Genomic DNA, 14,828 nt, shown 5'->3' with positions numbered 1-14,828 from the left:
TATGGATTTTCATCAATAGAATTGCAGCTCAGAAGGAGGAGAAACATATTGTTGTACACAATAACAATTAAGCAATGAGTATTGAACAGTAATAAGTACAATCATACCTGTGGTCATGATGTAAATTTGTCAGCATGCAGAGAAGGAGGCAAATATGTATGCATTGTGCGACACCAGATTTTAAAAAAAGCTGCGAAGTAGGTCGCTGATAGGTCGAATAGCGCATGCGCTGTGTGGGACAAAGCCCTATGTGCAAAATGACCGTGGATCAGCATGCGAAGAGGCCATGCTCGTGCGCAATGAGCTGCCGATGGGCCATCGTGCGCTGTATGGGACAAAGCCTTGTGTGTAAAGCGGCCGGGGGGCCGCGTTCGAAGAGGCCATGCGCGTGCACAATGAGCTGCTGATTTATTTTTTTTTACATTTGTAGGACTTGATTTTTTTCAACAGTTATAATCAGCAGCAGTAGCACATATCCAGACCCCCAGCAGTCACATAATCTCCAGGACAAATGGGGGTTTACACAGTACTCATATTTGAGGCTACTTTAATGTCCGTAAAATAAGTAACAGTTGGTACGTAAGTAACCATAAAAGCCAACCCCCATCATCTTCCTAGCAGCCCTTACTGGTTTGGCCAGCAGCATGTATGGCTACACGGTACCAGCCCTTCCCTTCAATGAGCGACCACTACTTGCATATTAATTAATTACTTCTTATATTTTTAGATGTTCCGTTTTCCTTTGAGGCTGATGGAAGCAATAAGGTGTCCTTAATGACATCTGGAAAAGTTGCATACTGCGTATCATGGGCAGTGGGGGAGAATGGGGTGCCACTGGTTCCCCCTCTTTCCCAGCAAAATATTCAGAGGTAAGTCTGTGCCCAGACTGATAGTACACTGTGTATCTGTATCAGGTGAGCAGATCATTCCAATATAATACATTTCTGAAAATGTAACTCCATAGAAAGGTCATTTAATAGAGAATTGATAGAGGCGTAACTTGAAGCTCCTTAGCCCCAATGCAAAAATACCGTGGGCTTGAGACTGCTTCTGCGAATTCGGTGCCACTACTAAGTGGGAATATTTTTTTATAGAACAGGTTGATGTTAAACAATTCTACTTTCTGTTACAGGGAATATCAACCATCTAATAGCCTTTGATTATTATTTTTTTTTTAATTTAAATCGGTCCACAAAAATTCTCTTCTAACAAATGTCCTAATATACGGGCCAGGGCTCCGTTTTTCTATTACAGAAAGCCAATTTCCTCATTTATATCCAGTCTGGCTGCCTTTAGTTGCCACTAGAGGGAGCTCCCAGCATACACATTTATGCAAATCACAGTGAACTCAGCAATCTGAATGCAGGAAGCTCCCCCTAGTGGTGGCAGATAGCTAGAACTGCATTTACTCCTATGGCAATATGAAGGGAAATATATCTAGTAATATTACTGTGTAATTGATAAACCTATCAAAATAGAGATTTTGTCTTTTATAGAAAGGTCATTTTCTTATCTGGAACCTGAAAATAAGAAAAATTGTATTTTATTCACTGGTCTCTGGGTGATATGTGTGCTTCTTGAATGAAAAAAATGTTATGAAAGTCAATACGTGTCTTTCATAATGTTAATGTATTTCAATGACAGGGCCTTAAACAATATGGATGCTGTGTCTTCAATCGGGGCTTCTGGACTGACAGACATGAAGAAATTAGCCAAGTGGGCAGCAGAATCCAAGCTTGATCCCAATGATCCTAACAACGCAGCCCTTATGCAACTCATAATGGTGAGGTATTATGTACATTTACCTATAGCAACAGTACAGTATACAAGTCATTTAGTGACTGGTGATTTTTAGATATTTATCCCTACAAATCCTCAAAGGGTTGTCTCATGACTAAATATAAATTTTCTCCTTATACATTCAACAAGATTTTAATAATTTCAAAGATGCTCCAGTATCTACTGTATATATTGCTGTTACATACTTGTTATGGCGCCCCCTGCTGTTTATTCCTTCTATGAACATTCACATAATGGCCTAAATACTGGTGAGGAGAGGCTACTTGTAGTGCACTGACTGTGGCCTGTAAAACAGCAGGAATCTCTCCACTGCTCATGTACAACTTGATCCTAGTGGTGGGACTGACCTACTGAGTATGTGTGACCACCAGCACTGAACTTAGATGGACATCGAAAGAACACCAGAGGCTGCCAGAACAAGTACTTGACAGCAACATCTCTAGATGCAGGAATTTAGATAATTCCATTAGAATTTTTTTTTTTTTTAGCAAAGAGTAAATTCATATTACTTTGTGTAACATCGCCTTTAATTTTCTGCAAAATATGTAAAAATGGGCTACAGTCCCACAGTGCTCCCTATATCAATGTGCATGTTACGCTGTACTTCTACTATAATTTTTCAACTTTGGGCCCCGAAGGGTCATGAAATAAAAATGAAGATGCTCTAGATTTGTTTCATCAATCCGGCCTCCACTTTCTTATAAACTGTAGATTGCAAACAGTGGGGATGCCGATGTTCCTGAGTTCTTCAGACTTGAGCAGCTGCAGAAGGAATTTGACTTTGTGTCAGAAGAGGACCTCAGTAGATCCAAACGACTGCGTCTTCTACAGCTCCGGAACCAGGAAGTGGCAGAATTCCGCAACTACAAGATGGTGCCCATAAAGGAGCGGGAAATTCCAGACAAGATATTCACGGTAAAAGGATTCAGTAAATATACAGTGGGGGAAATAATTATTTGACCCCTCACTGATTTTGTAAGTTTGTCCAATGACAAAGAAATGAAAAGTCTCAGAACAGTATCATTTCAATGGTAGGTTTATTGTAACAGTGGCAGATAGCACATCAAAAGGAAAATCGAAAAAATAACTTTAAATAAAAGATAGCAACTGATTTGCATTTCATTGAGTGAAATAAGTATTTGAACCCTCTAACAAAAAAAGACTTAATACTTGGTGGGAAAAACCCTTGTTTGCAAGCACAGAGGTCAAACGTTTCTTGTAATTGATGACCAAGTTTGCGCACATTTTAGGAGGAATGTTGGTCCACTCCTCTTTGCAGATCATCTCTAAATCCCTAAGGTTTCGAGGCTGTCTCTGTGCAACTCTGAGCTTGAGCTCCCTCCATAGGTTTTCGATTGGATTAAGGTCCGGAGACTGACTAGGCCACTCCATGACCTTAATGTGCTTCTTCTTGAGCCACTCCTTTGTTGCCTTTGCTGTATGTTTTGGGTCATTGTCGTGCTGGAACACCCATCCACGACCCATTTTCAGTTTCCTGGCAGAGGGAAGGAGGTTGTCGCTCAGGATTTCACGATACATGGCTCCGTCCATTTTCCCGTTTATGCGAATAAGTTGTCCTGTGCCCTTAGCAGAAAAACACCCCCAAAGCAAAATGTTTCCACCCCCATGCTTGACGGTGGGGACGGTGTTTTGGGGGTCATAGGCAGCATTTTTCTTCCTCCAAACACAGCGAGTTGAGTTAATGCCAAAGAGCTCTATTTTGGTCTCATCAGACCACAGCACCTTCTCCCAGTCACTCTCTGAATCATTCAGGTGTTCATTGGCAAACTTCAGACGGGCCTGCACATGTGCCTTCCTGAGCAGGGGGACCTTGCGAGCCCTGCAGGATTTTAATCCATTGCGGTGTAATGTGTTTCCAATGGTTTTCTTGGTGACTGTGGTCCCTGCTAATTTGAGGTCATTAACTAACTCCTCCCGTGTAGTTCTAGGATGCTTTTTCACCTTTCTCAGAACCATTGACACCCCACGAGGTGAGATCTTGCGTGGAGCCCCAGAGCGAGGTCGATTGATGGTCATTTTGTTCTCCTTCCATTTTCGAACAATCGCACCAACAGTTGTCACCTTCTCTCCCAGCTTCTTGCTAATGGTTTTGTAGCCCATTCCAGCCTTGTGCAGGTCTACAATTTTGTCTCTGACATCCTTGGACAGCTCTTTGGTCTTTCCCATGTTGGAGAGTTTGGAGTCTGCTTGATTGATTGATTCTGTGGACAGGTGTCTTTTATACAGGTGACTAGTTAAGACAGGTGTCCTTAATGAGGGTGACTAATTGAGTAGAAGTGTCTAACCACTCTGTGGGAGCCAGAACTCTTAATGGTTGGTAGGGGTTCAAATACTTATTTCACTCAATGAAATGCAAATCAGTTGCTATCTTTTATTTAAAGTTATTTTTTCGATTTTCCTTTTGATGTGCTATCTGCCACTGTTACAATAAACCTACCATTGAAATGATACTGTTCTGAGACTTTTCATTTCTTTGTCATTGGACAAACTTACAAAATCAGTGAGGGGTCAAATAATTATTTCCCCCACTGTATATATACCGTATATACACACACATGCACTGAAACTTGGCTATATGGGTGAATAAAGGACACCACACTTTTTTAGTGATGGCACTCTGCATAGATAGATACGGAAAGGATGGAATAAATTAACTCCATTTCAATACATTTCTCAGAGTGCCGTGATTTGCCAGAATCTAACTAAAAGTGGGTTTCGCCCCATCACTGAGCACCATATTATAATATTCATGTGGTGTGCCAACCCATTTTTATACATCTATATCGATCACTAGATATCATGTGATCTATATCCATGATCAGCGGTCAGGTAAACTATTTTCTAATACTCACATCTGAGATTATATGAACTACAAGATCTCAGTATCGCTGATGCTGGATATAGAAGATATCTAGGAATGTTAGGATATTCTATTAAATAGCCTCTTAAGGAGATCTATTTCCATGTGGCAGGTTTACTGTAAACATTTTTTTCTACTAAAAATCTGTTCTATTTATCAGAATATCTCCCTGGATCAACGACCCCTCTCTAGTAGCTATAACCTGTAATATTATTACAGGTTATAACAAGCTACAGCCAGGAAGCTCCTCCGTTCTCCTCCCTCCCCTGATCCTGCTCAAGGCCTGTGGTTCCCCCCACCATCTGTCACCCGCCCGTGGCCTGCTGCCCCCTTTGGCCGTCCTCACCCAGCTCTGAATCCTCCTTCTGCAAATGGCAGGGGGAGGAGCCGTGGCATCTCCTCTCCTACATAGCGCCCCCTAACTCTTACATCCAGTGATGTCACCTTTGTTGTAGACGTTCTCTTTCCTCATCTTCTCCATTCAGACCAGACCGCCATGATGATTTTTCAGCCATCTCCCGTCTCTGCAAAGATTAACAAACAGACATTAGTTTCCCACATTTCCATCATCTTCTGAACACCCTTTCCTGCCACCCCCAATACTGTGCCCGCTGTGCCCCCAATACTATACTGCAGAAACAGTCCCCCTGGAAATACTACTACCACACAGATAGTGCCCCCTTCAACAATTATTGGCACACAGTGCTCTAAAAAATAACTGCGCCCAGACACTAATAGTATAAAGATAATGTCCCCCAAAAATTATTGTGCTAAGCTGATACTGTGGCAGGGTGCCCCCCAAAGTAACAGGGCTCCCCAAAAATCCCACTAATAGAAATAATTCTCTGCCAGAGCACACTTAGTAGTAATAATGCCCCTATAGTACCCATAGGGTACCTCATAGACCCCAAGTAGTAGTAAAGCTAATACCCCCTAGTAGTAATAATTCTCCCTATAATATGACAGTACATGAAATACCCCCGCTTAGTGCCCGCAGTTGAGCTAATGTCCCCATAATGTATGCCAGTATAAAATACCCCTATATAGTGCCCCAGTAAATGCCCTCATAGTGCTACTCTCATCCTTTCCCATAGTGTCCCCCATAATATGCCAGTAAAAAATGCCCCTTCTAAGTGCCACCATATGCCCCAATAGTGCTCCACTCCCCCATAGTTCCCCCAAATAATACCCCATAGTGCCGCTCTCCCCTATAGTGCCAGTAGTGCCAGTAAAAAATGCCCCCTTAGTGCCACAATGCCCCCCATAATGTGGCAATAACAAAAAAGGCCCCTTTAGAGCCCCCACTTCCCCATAGTGCCCCCAAATAATGCCTCCATAGTGCCCCCAAATAATGCCCCTATAGTGCCACCAGATGCCCCATAGTGCCGTTCTCCCCTATAGTGCCCCCCATAATGTGTCAATAAAAAAAAAGCCCCTTTAGACCCCCCAGATGCCCCCATAGTGCTCCTCTCCCCCATGGTGCCCCCCCCCATAATGTGCCAGTAAAAAATGCCCCCTTAGTGCCACCAGATTCCATAATGCCCCCCATAATGTGCCAATAAGAAAAAAAGTCCCCTTTAGAACCCCCACTTCCCCCATAGTGCCCCCAAATAATGCCCCTATAGTGCCACCAGATGCCCCATAGTGCCGTTTTCTCCTACAGTGCCTCCCATAATGTGTCAATAAAAAAAAAGCCCCTTTAGAGCCCCCAGATGCCCCCCATAGTGCTCCTCTCCCCCATTGTGCCCCCCCATAATGTGCCAGTAAGAAATGCCCCCAGAGTGCCACCGCCAAACAAAATTGGGCTGCAAGAATTGTCAGATGCCCCCATAGTGCCAGCCCTTCCCCCCCCCCCCCCCCCCCTCTCCAAAAAAAAAAAAAAAAAAAAATAGAAAACACTGATGCTTACCTCCATCAGCAGGGATGTGATGCAGGCTCTTCCGGCCTGTGTCCCTGCTGTGTGCTGCCCGGCTCAGGCGGCGCGATGATGACGTCATCGCGCCGCCTGAGCCGGCCTCTGATAGGCTGCAGGCATTAGTGCCTGCGGCCTATCAGAAGAACAGGGGAGGGACACACCTCTCCCTCCCCTGCCGCAGCACAGGATGGATATGGAGATGAGCGCTTCCACAATGGAAGCGCTCATCTCCTACTGCCCTCCCGGCCCCCCCACCGCTGCCGCAATTACATCCAGGGCCGCGCCGCCTATGGTGATCGGCGGTGCGGCCCTGAGGGATTAAAAAAAAAAAATGTCTGGTTGTTCTAGGGGGGGTCCAGACCCGCTGGACCCCCCTGTAGGTGCGCCACTGATCCAGGCCCCTCTTGAATTCCATTGTACTCCCCATCACCACCTCCTCAGGCAGAGAGTTCCATAGTCTCACTGCTCTTACCGTAAAGAATCCTTTTCTATGTTTGTGTACAAACCTTCTTTCCTCCAGACGCAGAGGATGTCCCCTCGTCACAGTCCTGGGGATAAATAGATGATGGGATAGATCTCTGTACTGACCCCTGATATATTTATACAGTGGTCCCTCAAGTTACAATATTAATTGGTTCCAGGATGACCATTGTATGTTGAAATCATTGTAAGTTGAGTAATCTGTTCCAAAGCCCCAAAATGTCATCCAAGATAAGAAAAAATAAGTATTCAAGAAAAATAAGCAGATAACTAAGACAGATAAGACAAATCCTTACTTATAACAGTCAAGAATAGCTGCTAACTAGCAACTAATACAGCTAGTTTACCAGAGAAGTGGCCTTGATTGGTTGGATCTGAGTCAGACATTGTATGTTGAGTCTAGTTTCAACTTATGATGGGTCAGAAAGGACCATTGTATGTTGAAAATATTGTATCCTGAGGCCATTGTATATTGAGGGATCACTGTACATAGTTATTAGATCTCCCCTAAGTCGTCTTTTTTCTAAAGTGAATAACCCTAATTTTGAACTTTCAAGGTACTGTACTCCACCCAGTTATTACTTTAGTTGCCCTCCTCTGGACCCTCTCCAGCTCTGCTATGTCTGCCTTGTTCACAGGAGCCCAGAACTGTACACAGTACTCCATGTGTGGTCTGACTAGCGATTTGTAAAGTGGCAGGACTATGTTCTCATCATGGGCATCTATGCCCCTTTTGATGCATTATCTTATTAGCCTTGGCAGCAGCTGCCTGACATTGTTTTCTACTGCTTAGTTTGCTGTTCACTAAAATTCCTCAGTCCTTTTCCATGTCAGTGTTACCCAGTGTTTTACCATTAAGTATGTACTGGTGACTTGCATTATTCCTTCCCATGTGCATAACCTTACATTTGTCAGTGTTAAACCTAATCTGCCACTTCTCTGCCCAAGCCTCCAATCTATCCAGATCCCTCTGTAGCAGAATACTGGACTCTTGTGTGTTAACTAATTTACAGTAGAACATTTGCTGAAATTTTTTGCTGCATGTATGTCCTTAATGGTGTGTCCACATAGGATAGCTGTACAGTGGATAACAATTGAGCTATAATTAGTGTTTATAAGGTCATAGATAAGACGCTGCCTGATGGAAAACAGTAAAAATGCAGATTCTGCTACTAAAGAATCTCAAGGCTGTGCAGAGAAAGGGGCTCAACATTTTTTTTAATAAAGACCAAATGAAAAATGATTTTTAGCTAAAAATGTGTGCAAAGCAATAATAGAGAAATTGCCCCCAAAGGTGTACATAGCCTTTGTCATTTTCCTTTAATAGGTCATGTCAGTTTTATTCCCCATGAACAATAATTCAGTCATCTTTTCTTATAGCTCTTTATTTATGAATAAATTAACTATTGGATTTTCTCTTTGTCAAAGAGGGTGTCCCTATACAATCTGATGCATTCATCATTGATTGGACAATATTAGACTGGTAACTAGTGTTGAGCAAAGCAAGCTTCGGATGCTTCATTCGAAGTCGCTTTGTTCAAAACTTCAGAATAATACTGTACAGAGATTCGTCTCCATACAGTATTAGAATGTATGGGCTCTGATAAGCCGAAGTTAGTTATTCACGAAGTCGCGAGTGACTTAGTTGAATAACTTCGGTAGTTGATTTTTAAAGTGGAAAACCACTTTAAAACTTGAAACCGAACTCTGGTTCCAACTAGTACCATGGAGCCGAAGCCGAGTTAGGTTTTAAAGTGGTTTTCCACTTTAAAAATCAATTACTGAAGTTATTCAATGAAATCACGTGCGACTTCGTGAATAACTAACTTCGGCTCATTGGAGCCCATACATTCTAATACTGTATGGAGACGGAACTCCGTACAGTATTATTCCAACGTTTTGAGCGAAGCGACTTCGGATGAGGCATCCGAAGCTCACGTTGGTCAAAACAACGTAACCCCTAGTTGTCAATTTATTCATACATTTCTAGTAGGGGTAACAGGGAAACATCATAACACAATTCTAGCAAGAGATGGTTCACCACTGGTATTTCATGAACACAGCTATTCAGTAAAACAGACATGTCGGGAGATAACAGCTCCCCAACAACAAGCCGCCTGCTCCTGTGCTCTACTGGCGGCTTTAAAGGAGAATGATCACAGCAAGAACTCAAGCGCCCTCTTGTGGTAGATCATCACTGTTGCTGAAATTTGAGCTCCTTGTGTGATCCTCTGCTGAACCAGTCCAACCCCAGCTGCAAGTTACTGTATCTATCTGACTTTTACAGAACAGAAACATACGGTACATTGAAATATAAAGATTTAGATTTTTTTGGCTTGGTTTTTGGAATTCTCATTGTACTTTTTCTGGACTCTTCTAGGAATATGAGAAGAAATTGCGGGACCAGGATATGAGCACTGCAGAAACACACTTAGATACACATAGGATCATGGTTGCCAAATACCTCCACAAGGTAAATGCCCACTGACATCCGTAAGAGTCTGTACAGATGCAGCAGAGCCGAACAGGTTATATTAATTTGTGCCACGTTCAGCTCTGCTGCATCTCACATCGTTATATTAATAAAAAATAAAAAATAACTGGTTTGATTGACCACATGATCACATCTTTATACCCATTGACCAGGCTTTACATGGGACCACCATATATGACAAAGGACAAGGTGGAGGTCATGAATGATGACCATTTACATGTACTATATAGCACACGCAGTGATGTCTAATTTTTATTATTTTTTTGTCTGTCAGGTTAGGGAATCTGTGATAAACCGGTTCCTCATCGCGAAGCATCATTATATTCTTTCGGACTTGGTTGTCGAAGAAGAGATCCCTAGTCTTGGGTAAGATGTATATAAATGTCTCAAAATGTACAAGGCGTCCCCAGCCATTGTTTTAATAGCGTAAAATGATTATGGGACCTCCAAAGATTTTGTCTGAAAACATAATGAGCTCAAATAGAATTTGAAACCCAGTTTATGGTCCCATTACAAGCAGAGCACCCCTGATATACCTGTGTAAGACCCCGACCATGCTCTACGATCAAGTAAATACCAGGAATTATTTTATATGGTATCTGGGCTGCAGATCGGCTACAAGATCTGTATAGTCTACAGAAGCTCCTAAAAGGGTTTTCCAAGCTTTTTTTCTACTGATGATCTAACCTCTGGATAGGTCATCATTATCTGATAGGTGGGGATCCGACACCTGGGACCCCCGCTGATCAGCTGTTTGAGAAGCTTACCCCCACTGGGACCCCCACTGATCAGCCTTTTCGGAGCTTACCGTGCACAGCGCCGTACATTGTATAGTGGTTGTGCTTGGTATTGCACTCAGCCCTATTCACTTCTATGGGACTAAGCTGCACCTAGACCACGTGACCGATGAATGTGTCGTCACTGGTCACTGGCCTAGGACAAGCAGAGAAAAGGTTGCAGCGCTGACAGGAGCGCCGCTGCCATCTCAAACAGCTGATCGGCAGGGGTCCCAGGTGCCGAACCCCCACTGATCATACACTGATGACCGATCCAGAGGATAGGCCATCAGTAAAAAAAAAAAATCTTGTAAAACCCTTTAGGCCTCCTGCACACGACCGTTGCCACCCCCCCCCCCCCCGCCCCCAGTTTACTGGACGTTTTTTACGTTTCGTATACGGAACCATTAATTTCAATGGTTTCGCAAAAAAAAGGGAATGCATTCCGTTTCCATTTTTCTGTTCCGTTTAAAGGGTTTCTACCACCAGAAATAACGTTATGTAGCTGACTGATATAACGATGCGCTAATGTCCGCACTACATAACAGTATGTTTCTAACATTAGTCCCTGCAGCCGTTTTTGTAAAAAAAAGCACTTTTATTATATGCCAATGAGCCACTAGGTGCTATGTGGGCATAAAATCAGCACCTAGTGGCTCCGTCTACTCACGCTTTATCCCGCCCAGCTCCTCTTGATTGAATGCACGGTCCACCGCATCGTTGACGAAATCCCGCACCTGCACCATTCACTTCTGTCTTCGGCGCAGGCGCAGTGAGTGAATGATGCGATCCTGGTGCCGGATTCCTCACTGCGCCTGCGCCGACTACGTCACAGTGAGGAAGCCGGCATCAGGAGAGCGGCCTTCACTCACTGCGCCTGCGCCGAAGACAGAAGTGAACGGCGCAGGCGCGGGATTTCGCCAACGAAGCAGGGAACAGTGGCATCAATCAAGAGGAGCTGGGCGGGCAGAACACTGGACCTGGGCGGGATAAAGTGTGAGTGGACGGAGCCTCTAGGTGCTGATTTTACGCCCACATAGCACCTAGAGGCTCATTGGCATATAATAAAAGTGCTTTTTTTACAAAAACGGCTGCAGGGACTAATGTTAGAAACATACTGTTATGTAGTGCGGACATTGGCGCATCGCTAATATCAGTCAGCAACATAACAGTATTTCTGGTGGTAGAAACCCTTTAAAGATGTCCTATTATTGCCCGCAAATCACGTTCCATGGCTCCATTCAAGTCAATGGGTCCGCAAAAAAACGGAACACATACGGAAATGCATCCGTATGTCTTCCGTTTCCGTTCCGTTTTTTGCGGAACCATCTATTGAAAATGTTATTCCCAGCCCAATTTTATCTATGTTATTACTGTATACTGTATATGCCATATGGAAAAACGGAACGGAAAAACAAAACAGAAATGGAAACACAACGGAAACAAAAAACGGAACAACGAATCCGTGAAAAACGGACCGCAAAACACTAAAAAAAGCCATACGGTCGTGTGCAGGAGGCCTTAAAGGATAAAATTAATCAAAGCTTAATTAGTGTATGGAGGTCAATGGCGAAAATAAAGATTTCCCTTTCTATTTTCCATTGGGCAGACTATGTATTTTATACGTTGCCAAAAATGTATAAAAAAAACTGGCAGAATAAATGATAAAAATGTTACTTATTAAAGCTGTTTTTTAGGAATAGGCATTGATGGCCTTGGGATAGGACATATGTATGTCATTGGTGGGTGTCCAACCTTCAGGAACCCCACCGATCAGTAGAAAGATGGGGCCTCAGCACCTGCTGGAGCACCTCGCCCTTTTACTGCCCCATGTGGCTGTGCCTTGTACTGCAGCTCATTCTCATTGAGTGCATCAGTAAGACATGTTTTATAGAGGCCTGAGAGCTTTGGGTATTTCACCACAAATTGATTGTCTTAGAGAAAATTTTGATGTTTCTTCAGGAATCATGGTTTGTAACGTGCTAAAAATAAAAACTGAAACCCCATGGGGAGATTGTAGACCCTTATACTATAAATCTCTGATGTGGGCTGGAGGGATCTTCTATTATTATAGTTTTCGATGTGATAATAACACTTTATTACTCTGCTTACTACCGTGCCATTTCATATTAAGGCTACATTCACCCGACGGTATCCGTTTTGTGGATCCGCAATTTGGTCCATGTGCATCCTGCACTTTTCGTGGGACTTATTGTAAAAAAAAAAAGCCTATTCTTGTCCCTAAAATGGACCAGAATAGGACTTGCCCTATTCCACGGATGCGGACAGCACACAGATGACATCCGTGTACTGTCCGCATTTTTTGCTGCCCCATAGAAAAGAATGGGTCTGCGAGCAATCAGCAAAAAATACTAAACGGACGCTGAACGAAAATACGGTAGTGTGAATGTAAGGTGTTGTCCAGGATGAGAAAAACATGGCTGCCTTCTTCCAAAAATACCACAACACCTGTCCATAGATGGTATTGCAGCTAAGCCCCATTCATTTCAATGGAGCTTAGATGCAATACCACACACAACCTGTGGACAGGTGTGGTGCTGTTTCTGGAAGAAGACAGGATTACACAAATAATATAAAGTTATCCTGATTCTTAGTTGGGTAACTTGCCAGTATCAGACCGTATTCACATATGCACCATTTCTGCATGGATTGACTTCTTTTGTGTGTTTACGGCTTTTCAGTGTTTGGTATGAAAATATGATTTTTGAACATTTATAATGATTCCCTCCTTCCAGGTGTAAAGAGGATCTGTCAGGAACCCTGACATGTAATGCTGCATTACAATTCTGGAACACCTTCTTTCGGCGTTCTGCATTGTGCCATTCCTGTTATTCCTCCTGGGAATGCGTAAAAAAGTTAACAGCTTGGAATTACCAGTTGAGAGACCTCTCAATACACAGTCTGACACAGTTGACTGTCTCGAACTGTGAAGAGACACTCCCCTCTGACAGACTCTCGGTTGCCTAGGTATTTTTACATTTCCAGGGGGAATAATAGGGGAACTGCACAACTCAGAGTAATGGAAAAATACATTTTAGAATTGTTGTTTCATGGGAAATACAAGTATTTGATAAAACAGGCATGTCGGGAGAGCTGACAGATCCTCATTAATGCAGATCTGTCATCAGAATATGCTGCACTGGGTAAGGGCAGATATTACCCGGACAGGTGCGTTCTACTATTAGGTCAAACAGAACAAAAATCTTTTTCCATTTGGCTGATGGCATCTAACAGAAAACACAGCTTGATTAGAGAGGCTTTCTACTTTTGCCTCCGCACCTATAAGGAATTTATGACACATCTTAATAATGGTTGGAATACCCCTTTAAAGTCCCCCACCTTCACAACACAAAAGAAAGGCCATAAGACAATAATGTTGTCTTTTGTTGTTAAAAATGCTTTACAACCAGGAATAGTTATAATCATTTTTTTGGGAAAGCTGGGTGTGAGCTGCGGTTGTCGCCCTGCTCTCCCCGACCACAGATCACCAAATTTGGGTCATAACCCACTGATTCATGCCACGGCTGAAACTGCAGACCGGCAATTAGATTTTCTGTCATTTAGATGGACGCCATCCTCCTAAGCTGTGATATTCAGTATCGCTGACATTTTCTCTCTTCTGTTATTCTGCACTCATTTTCTCCATATGTGTCCGGACGTCATATTGATCTGTATTTGTACTCTCTTACTTCCGCTTTGCCTTTTATACTAAGTTCTAATGGCTCCGGGTATGGTATCCATCATTGCTCCAATCTTCATTCAGTGCACTGGCAATGAACCAAGGGTGTAGTCAGATCTACCACCTCCACCACCGCTGTGCTGTACACGTAAATGGCAATGCCCATGTATCCCTCCCTGCACTACGCTCCCATTGCAGTATCGTCGGGCGCGCTACTTGGGGTTTGTTGTGACGCCAGATGCAGTGAAGCAACAAGGGCACAGGGCCCCTTTTAGTGATATGGTACCCAGGTGTAGGAATGCCAGAGTGGTGTAGGGTGGCCTAAATGTCCCTTAATAGTGTTGCACATGTCACGATGCTCCTACCTGGATAGGCTGGAACCAAAGCCGTGGCCTTCCGAAACGCAGAAAAAGGGGGTAGTAGTAGTAGGGGATGAAGAATAAATTGAGTCCAGACCTTGTGATGAAGTTGATAACAGCTTTACTGGAATAAACGTTTATCCAAATGATTTACAGGCTTTATCTTGGTTTCCAGCAGGCTTTGGCATTAACTGTGGCAGGCCAACTCCTCTCTGCTACGTCTGGCTCTGCTGTGCTAACAGGCTGGCTATAGAACTCCGCTCCTTCTTTAGGCTGTACTTCACTTTCTATGGTCTGGTCTGTCTCTACCTTTATCCAGGGAACACTTTACTCCTGGTTTCGGAGGCTCTATGCTTATCAAGCTGGTCCAGACAGTGCTCGTCCAGCAGGGACGGGCTCCTGCTTCCTTCCCCTAGCAGGGGG

General features: G+C 43.5%; 1 protein-coding gene across 1 annotated transcript in view; it reads left to right on the top strand.

Moving 5' to 3' along the window:
• Window positions 1-14,828, top strand: part of CC2D2A (coiled-coil and C2 domain containing 2A) — a 79,817-nt gene that overhangs the window by 42,905 nt on the left and 22,084 nt on the right. The window contains exons 18-22 of the mRNA XM_040419085.1: window positions 728-869; window positions 1,645-1,783; window positions 2,512-2,715; window positions 9,457-9,549; window positions 9,845-9,936. Of these exons, the coding sequence (XP_040275019.1) occupies window positions 728-869; window positions 1,645-1,783; window positions 2,512-2,715; window positions 9,457-9,549; window positions 9,845-9,936 (670 nt within the window). The remainder of the gene's footprint in view (window positions 1-727; window positions 870-1,644; window positions 1,784-2,511; window positions 2,716-9,456; window positions 9,550-9,844; window positions 9,937-14,828) is intronic.

Source organism: Bufo bufo, chromosome 2, assembly GCF_905171765.1.
Source record: "Bufo bufo chromosome 2, aBufBuf1.1, whole genome shotgun sequence".
In the NCBI taxonomy this organism is placed as follows: domain Eukaryota; kingdom Metazoa; phylum Chordata; class Amphibia; order Anura; family Bufonidae; genus Bufo; species Bufo bufo.
Note: the sequence above shows the minus strand (reverse complement) of the source record. Positions and strands in the feature narration are given on the sequence as shown.